Source organism: Capra hircus, chromosome 1 (assembly GCF_001704415.2).
Source record: "Capra hircus breed San Clemente chromosome 1, ASM170441v1, whole genome shotgun sequence".
In the NCBI taxonomy this organism is placed as follows: Eukaryota; Metazoa; Chordata; class Mammalia; order Artiodactyla; family Bovidae; genus Capra; species Capra hircus.
This window is the reverse complement of record NC_030808.1, coordinates 70,657,701-70,666,614: the sequence shown is the minus strand read 5'-3', so window position 1 is coordinate 70,666,614 and position 8,914 is coordinate 70,657,701. Positions and strand designations below refer to the sequence as shown.

Sequence of the window (8,914 nt, the reverse complement as noted above, 5' to 3'; positions counted from 1 at the left end):
CAGCACCTGGCAACCACTGATCCCATCACTAGACTATAGTCCTGCCTTTTCTAGAAGTTCATATAAACAGAATCATACACTGAGTAGTTTTCTGGCTTCATTCATTTAGCAAGATACCTTTGAGATTCATCCACATTGTTGCATGTATCAGTAGCTTATTGTGTTTTTGTTTTGGGGGGATTTTTTCTGCTGCATGACTTGTGGAGGAGTCTCCGTACCCTGACCAGGGATTGAACCCAGGCTACAGAAGTGAATGCTCAGAATCCTTAACCACTAGGCCACCAGGCAACTCCCCTGAATGGTAGTTTTGAAGAGCAAAAATTTTTAATTTTGAAGTCATTTTTCACTTTTTATAGATTATCCTTTTTGTATTCTATCTAATAAATCTTTATCTAATCCAAAATCCCAATGATTTTCTCTATTAAAAAAAAAACTTGTATTAGATTTTAGATCCCGTGGTCCACTTCAAGGTAAATATTGAATAAGGTTTCCAGTAATAGGCAAAATACATATTTTTGTTCCAGGATCATTTGTTGAAGAGATTCTCCTTTTCCCACTAAAAAATCTTTTTCAAAAATCATTTGATCATATGTGTGTAACTTTATTTCTGAATTCTTCAGTCTGTCCCAGTGGTCCGTATGTCTGTATACACCACTACTTCACTGTGGGATTACTGTAGCTTTATTTGTCTTAAAATCACATGATATAAGTCCTCCAACTTTGCTCTTCTTTTCAAAATTGTTTTGAAAAATCTAGGTTCTTTGCTTTTCCATGTAAATTTAGATTCAGCTTGCCAATTTCTACAACAAAACTCTAGTAGGGTTTTGACTGAGGTTGCATTGATATTGAGTCTTTTGATTCGTGAGCATGTTTATCTCGGCATTTATTTGGGTTTTCTTTTTCTCAGCAATGTTTTATAATTTCTAGTGTACAGGTCTTGCACAGATTTTGTTAAATTTATCTGTATTTTCTATTAATATTTTATGCTATTATAAATATTCTTTTAAATTTTATAATTTATCATTGCTTATATAGAGAAATACAATTGATTTTTGTGTATTTAATTTTTTATTTGGTAACCTTGCTAAACTCACCTGTTCATTCTAGTAACTTTTTAATAGATTCCTTATAATTTTCCATGCAGATAATCATGTTACCTGTGACTAATGACATTCTTACTTCTTTCTTTCGTATCTGCGGCTTTTGCTGCTTTTTATTTTATTGCACTGGAAAAGATCCCCTGTACGATGTTGAATGGAAGTTGTGACAATGGACACCTTGAAAATGACACCTTTTCAAGGACAAAGCAAGAGGATGACACCCTGCCCTGTGCTCTGGGGGTTTCCCCTGCCAGTCCCAGTAACAGAGCTACATGACCCTGCTTCCATTGGTTCCAGGACACTGTCCTCTCCTGTGTGATGGCATGCTCACGGACCTGCTCCCGCATTCTGGGGCTGAGCCTCGGGACTACAGCCCTGTTTGCTGCTGTGGCCAACACACTGCTCCTGTTTCCTAACTGGGATGTGACCTACCTCTTGAGGGGCCTCATTGGCAGGCATGCCATGCTGGGCTCTGGGCTTTGGGGAGGAGGCCTCATGGTAAGTGTCCAGGGTTCCCTGAGTGTGAATTCCCAAAGTGTTCCCCAGGGGTGGAGAAACAAAGTCAGGGTGAGGGAAGGAGTTTCGTAATTTCTTGAAAACAAGTTTGAACTAACAAACTGATTGTGAATCTATAGCAACTCCAAGGGATAGAAGACCCTAGAAGACTGATCAAAGTTTGCTGGATTTTGAACTAGATAGGCTGGGTGTGAACGCTGCCATCCATAAAATCACATCAGGCTAGTCATTCAAAATTGGGTCCTGACAGTCAAAGCCAAACCCTCTGGGAAATACTGGATAACTAAGTCCATGTGAGATGTCCAACCACTCTGTTTCAACAGCCTTAAGTGGCAGTTAGAGATGCAAATTACCTAATATTTTCTTAACACACATCCCTCTTCTTCCAGGTTCTCACTGCAGCTACCCTGATCTCCCTGATGGGCTGGAGATATGGCTGCTTCAGTAAGATCGGGCCCTGCCGAAGGGTAAGAACCCAATTCTACTCTTCTAAGAGCTAGAATGTCCCCACATTTTACAACTTTAGAGGCAGAGTCAGTTTTGGGGTATGAAGTCAGGTCCTGATCATACTTCTTAAAAGCCCTAAGCTCTCTGGCAAGGTTTCTGAACCTGAGGTCCTTCTGTTAAAATGAGGTAAGAGAACCAAGTCCAGGGAGTATTAATGAACCATGAATGTCTACACATTTGTGGGGAGCTGTTCTTCTAAAATTTATTTTATTGAAGTATTGTTATTTACAATGTCCTGTTAATTTCTACAGTACAGCAAAGTGATTCAGTTATACATGAGCTATTCTTATTATTAGTTTTAGCCTGTTGAACAATAGGGACATGAATTACATTCTTTGTAGTCATATGTCATTGATAGAAAATTTCCTGGCTATTTTTTTTTTTTAGAGCTGAAAGTTTCTCCAGAGATCTGATGACTAGATTCTAGTCTAACCTCTCCATTTCACAGAGAATGAAACTGAGGCCCAGAATAAATGTGCACTTTATTAATTACAGCAGCATCTATATATATTTGAAATATCTTAGTACGTAAGTGTATAAGGTGTATTGCTCATTCAGCCTCAGACACATGAATCTGTGTCCTTTTTACAGTAAATCTACAGTCTGCTTTGATATCTACAACTCACATGTTGGGAACCCCGCTGATTGAGAATTACAAGTTAAAGAATGAAATATAAACACCCACACATCTCATTCACTATCTGTTCTCAGTCGTGTCTGGTTTTCTCCTAGGCAAGTGGCCCTCAAATTTGAATGCGTGCATCAGAATTCCTGCAGGCTGTGCTAAAACACAGATTGCTGGCACCCCCCACCCCGAGAGTTTCTGACTCCATGGGACTGGGTTGGAGGGAGGAGAATTTGCATTTCTAACAAGTTTCCAGGTGATGTGATGTTGCTGGGACAGGGACCATATTTCCAGAATCACCATCCTAGGCTTATGTCAGACTAATTCATCTTGAATCTTTTAAATTAAGAGTCAAAAGTTAGTATGCATCTTTCTTTGGCCCCTCCTGAGTTTTAAACCAGCTTGACATCAGTGGGAAAATGACTATGATTCTATATAAAAACTATATATGGTTTCTGTATATATATATATATATGTGTGTGTGTGTGTGTGTATATATATATATATTTTATTTAAACTTTTAAAATATGTTCTTTTGGAAGGTGAAAAGAAAATCTAGTACTCTGAGAAAGAAACCAATTTGGAAGTTAGAATCCTGCCAAGGAAATAAACACGTTGCTATCTTTTGGGAGGGAAATGAGTGGTGCACAGACTAGAAAAGTACAATGACAGAACTCAAGTCATTTCAGAGTGTAATCTCTGACTTGGTCTCCCCGTCTCTGTGTCTCTGTCTCCCTCCCTCCCTCCTTTCCTTTCTTCTTCTCCTTCTTCCTCCCTTCCTTCCTTGATTTGAGAAAGAGAGGAATCATGGATGGCAGCTTGGAACTTTTGAAGAAATATAGCTTTCCCTTAAAAGGGTTGGAGTGGGGCTTGGATAACCAGTCTGACCCTTTAAGCCAGGGACTGAATGACTGCAGTCTGAGTGTACAAGTTTTTGATGCCAATCTGCTGAGAAGCTCTGAAGAGTCTGTTGAGTCAGGCTGAGCTTGCTGCCTGGTCCAGGTGCCAGTGTTTCCCCCTTCCCCTTTCTGTTCCTTCTTTCCCATCCCTTCCTGGATCTACTCAGTGATCCCTTGTCAACCAACCCTACCCTGGTTATGTTTTCAAGGAGGTGCTGTTGGCAGAATTATCCCAATGACTGGGGAAAGCCTGAGCACCAGAGAAGTGAGACTTGTCCAGATCGACCCACAAGTCACCTAGTCATTGAGTCATGACCCCATCTCAGGCTCACTATTTCTTCTCTCCTCATGTAGATGCTTACTGCTCTGTTGTCAAGTGGCCTGGCTTTGCTTGGAGCCTTGATTTGCTTTATCACTTCTGGAGTAGCCCTGAAAGATGGTCCTTTTTGCATGTTCGATGTCTCACCCTTCAATCAGACACAGGCTTGGAAACATGGTTACCCATTCAAAGACCTACATAACAGGTAAATGGACGGAAACGCGGATTTGCAGTTTTTTGGAAAGAGAAAGACACATATGGGCTACAAACCCCTTTTGGTCATGTACTCTAGCATCCTGCTTCTCTGATTCTTAGAAAATTGCAAATACAAAAAGAGTCACCCTCAAAAGTCTAATCCTATGACCTGAGCTGAGGGTGAACCCAGGTTTCTATTGAGGTTGCTTGGACTTTTCTTACTTATTCCAACCCCTGGTCTCCTTATTTTTGGGGACAGGAATTATTTGTACGACCATTCACTCTGGAACTCTGTCTGCCTGGAGCCTTCTAAAGCTGTCGTTTGGCACGTGTGCTTCTTCTCCACCCTTCTGTGCATCAGCCTCCTCCAGATTCTCCTGGTGGTCATTCATTTCATCAACAGCTTCCTGGGCCTTTTCTGCAGCCTCTGTGAGAAGTGACAGGTAATGCCCTCTCATACATGAGTGTTTTCATCATGTGCTGCCTCGAACCTTTCCTGGAAGAGAGGGTACGAATTACAAACAAATTTCCCTTTAGGAAGTCATGTGGTAATAATAACAGATTCCTTGCGTATATATTGAATGATACAATGCATTTTAAATCAATTACTGCAAGATGATATATTAATAGAAGAAATAGTTAAATCATTATTATTGTGTAGGAACTTATAGTCCATGAAATGTCCTCCAGCCATGATCTCATTTCAGCTTCTCAACAGCCCCATAAAACTGGCCACATGTTAGAAATGAAGTTGAGGCTCCTAGAGGATAATGGACGTGCCGCCCAAAAGCACTTAATTAAGTTCAGGAAAAGTCAGTACTGGAGCCCCTATCTTCCAAATTCAAGTTCACCAGCTTATTAATAAGGCTGAATTTTGTGGCTCCCAAATTCATAAGTTGAAGCTATAGCATTCAATGTGACTTTGGAGATAGGACCTTTAAGAAGCTAACTAAGGCTGAATGAGTGAAAGATGCTCAGTTATGTCTGACTCTCTGTGACCCCATGGACTGTAGCCTTCCAGGTTCCTCTGTCCATGGGGATTCTCCAGGCAAGAATACTGGAGTGGATTGCCATGCCCTCCTCCAGGGGATCTTCCCAAGGGATCAACCCAAGTCTCCTGCACTGCAGGAGAATTCTTTACCAAATGAGCCACCAGGGAAGCCCTAAGCCTTAACTTAGGTTAGACGGGGTCATAAGAGTGGGACCCTAATCCAGTAAGACTGGCATCCTTATAAAAAGAGGATGAGACAACAAGTACATGAAAAGATGCTTAATATTACTAATCATCAGGGAAATGCAAGTACAAACCATAATGAGATATCACCTTATACCTGTTAGAATGGCTATTATCAAAAAGGAAAGAAAGAACAAATGTTAGTGAGGATGTGGAGAAAAAAGAACTCGTGCCCTGTTGATGTGAATGTGAACTGGTGTAACCACTATGGAAAACAGTATGGAAATTCCTCAAAAAACTAAAAAAAGAACTACCACATGATCCAGCAATACCACTTTGGGGTATCTATCTGAAGCAAACAGAAACACTAATTCAGAAAGATATCTGCACCCTCATGTTTGTTGCAGCATTATTTTCAATAGCCAAAACATGGAAACAATTTAAGTGTCTATCAACAGGTGAATGGAGGGCTTTCTTGGTGGCTCAGTGGTAAAGAATATGCTGGTAAATGCAGGAGACACAGGTTTGACCCCTGGTCCTGGAAGATCCCACATGCCCAGGAGCATCTAAGTTCATCGCCACAACTATTGAGCCTGTGCTCTAGAGCCTGGGAGCCCCAACTATTGAGCCCACATGCTGCCGCTACTGAAGCCCAGGTGCCCTGGAGCCTGTGCTCTGCAATAAGAGAAGGACCACAATAAGAAGCCGGCACACTGCAATTAAAGAGTAGCCCCTGCTCACCGCAACTAGAGAAAAGCCCATGCAGCATCAAAGACCCAGCACAACCAAAAAATAAATAAATAGATGAATGGATAAAGAAGTTATACTACACACACACAATGGAATATTCTTCAGACCAAAAAAAGAAAGAAATACTGCCATTTGTGACAACATGGATGGACCTAAGTGAAATAAGTCACACAAAGACAGATACCATATGATCTCATTTATATATGGAATTTAAAACAATAGCCACTGGAGGAATCAACCTGCCTGACTTCAGGCTCTACTACAAAGCAACAGTCATCAAGACAGTATGGTACTGGCACAAAGACAGAAATATAGATAAATGGAATAAAATAGAAAGCCCAGAGATAAATCCACACACCTATGGACACCTTATCTTTGACAAAGGAGGCAAGAATATACAATGGAGTAAAGACAATCGCTTTAACAAGTGGTGCTGGGAAAACTGGTCAACCACTTGTAAAAGAATGAAACTAGAACACTTTCTAACACCACTCACAAAAATAAATCCAAAATGGATTAAAGATCTATAAGATCTTTATAGTTTCTGTAAGACCAGAAACTATAAAACACTTTCTAACACCATTCACAAAAATAAATTCAAAATGGATTAAAGATCTATAGATCTTTATAGTTTCTGTAAGACCAGAAACTATAAAACTCCTAGAAAAGAACATAGGCAAAACACTCTCTGACATAAATCACAGCAGGATCTTCTATGATCCACCTCCCAGAATACTGGAAATAAAAGCAAAAATAAACAAATGGGACCTAATTAAAATTAAAAGCTTCTGCACAACAAAGGAAACTATAAGCAAGGTGAAAAGACAGCCTTCGAAATGGGAGAAAATAATAGCAAATAAAGCAACTGACAAACAACTAATCTCAAAAATATACAAGCAACTTATGCAGCTCAATTCTGGAAAAATAAATGACCCAATCAAAAAATGGGCCAAAGAAGTAAATAGACATTTCTCCAAAGAAGACATACAGATGGCTAACAAACAACTGAAAAGATGCTCAACATCACTCATTATCAGAGAAATGCAAATCAAAACCACAGTGAAGTACCATTTCACACCAATCAGAATGGCTGCTATCCAAAAGTCTACAAGCAATAAATGCTGGAGAGGGTGTGGAGAAAAAGGGAACCCTCTTACACTGTTGGTGGGAATGCAAACTAGTACAGCCACTATGGAGAACAGTGTGGAGATTCCTTAAAAAACTGGAAATAGAACTGCCTTATGACCCAGCAATCCCACTCCTGGGCATACACACCGAGGAAACCAGAATTGAAAGAGACATGTGTACCCTAATGTTCATCGCAGCACTGTTTATAATAGCCAGGACATGGAAGCAACCTAGATGTCCATCAGCAGACGAATGGATAAGAAAGCTGTAGTACATATACACAATGGAGTATTACTCAGCCATTACAAAGAATACATTTGAATCAGTTCTAATGAGGTGGATGAAACTGGAGCCGATTATACAGAGTGAAGTAAGCCAGAAAGAAAAACACTAATACAGTATACTAACACATATATATGGAATTTAGAAAGATGGTAATGATAACCTTGTATGCGAGACAGCCAAAGAGACACAGATGTATAGAACAGACTTTTGGAGTCTGTGGGAGAGGGCGAGGGTGGCATGATTTGGGAGAATGGCATTGAAACATGTATACTATCATGTAAGAAATGAATCGCCAGTCTAGGTTTTAATACAGGATACAGGATGCTTGGGGCTGGTACACTGGGACGACCCAACAGAGATGATATGGGGAGGGTGGTGGGAGAGGGATTCAGGGTTGGGAACTCATGTACACCTGTGGCGGATTCATGTCAATGTATGGCAAAACCAATACAGTATTGTAAAGTGAAAAAAAAAAAAAAAACAATAGCCACCAAACCAAGTTTACAGATACAGTGACAGACAATTGGTTGCCAGACATAGGGCTGGGGAGTGAGAGAAATGGATGGAGTCAAAAGGTACAAACTTCTAATTATAAAATAGTTAAGTCACGGTTATGTAATGTATAACATGTGACTACTAATATGTAGTGCATAAAGTTCCTAAGAGAATAATCTTTAAAAAAATTTTTGTAAACAAAATAAACCAAAACAAAAAATTTTGTAACTAATATATAGTGCCAATGTTAACTAGAATTATTGTGATGATCATTTTGCAATATATACAAATATGAAATCATTATGTTGTACACTTGAAACAAATATAATGTCATGTTAATTATACTATAAAAATGACAATGTAGTATATTTCCAGAATAAAAGCATGATTAAGCTTCAGAAAGTTTATTCACCTATAATAATAGATTTAAGGAGGAAAAAATCCTAATGATTTTCTTCATAAAGTCTGAAAAGGCATTTGATAAAATTCAACATACATTCTTTACATCCTTTTTCTTTTCTTAATTTTTTTAAAAAAATTATTTATTTGACTGCACTGAATCTTAGCTATAATCCGAGGATCTCTGTTGTGACATGCATATTCTTAATTGCGGCACGCAGGATGCAGTTTACTGACCAGGGATCGAACCCTGGCCCCCTGCATTGGGAACACAGAGTCTTAGCCACTGGACAATCATGGAAGCCCCTCAACAAACATTCTTAATAAAACTCAAGGAAATGAGAAGACAGCTCCCTCTTTATCATAATACAACATAACTATCTCAACTTAAAAGTCAGCATCATGCTTAATGGAGGAATACTAGAAGCAATCTCACTAAAGTTCCAAATAGATGATACTCACTATCATCATTATCATTTAATATGGTTCTTGAGGTATTAGCCCAAGCAAGTATTCAAAGGG

The 8,914-nt window shown here is 39.3% G+C and overlaps 1 protein-coding gene across 1 annotated transcript; it reads left to right on the top strand.

Annotated features, from left to right (window-relative positions):
* On the top strand, positions 1,228 to 5,176 carry TM4SF19 (transmembrane 4 L six family member 19). The gene is made up of 4 exons (XM_013963501.2): positions 1,228 to 1,598; positions 2,006 to 2,083; positions 4,002 to 4,171; positions 4,421 to 5,176. Exons 1-4 carry the CDS (start codon positions 1,419 to 1,421, stop codon positions 4,599 to 4,601), a joined length of 609 nt encoding a protein of 202 aa, XP_013818955.1. The 5' UTR covers positions 1,228 to 1,418; the 3' UTR covers positions 4,602 to 5,176.

Coding starts and splice junctions, on each gene's coding strand:
- TM4SF19 (XM_013963501.2), top strand. CDS start 1,419: ATGGCATGCTCACGGACCTGCTCCCGCATTCTGGGGCTGAGCCTCGGG. Junction 1,599..2,005: donor TTTGGGGAGGAGGCCTCATG/GTAAGTGTCCAG, acceptor CTCTTCTTCCAG/GTTCTCACTGCAGCTACCCT. Junction 4,172..4,420: donor TTCAAAGACCTACATAACAG/GTAAATGGACGG, acceptor TTTTGGGGACAG/GAATTATTTGTACGACCATT.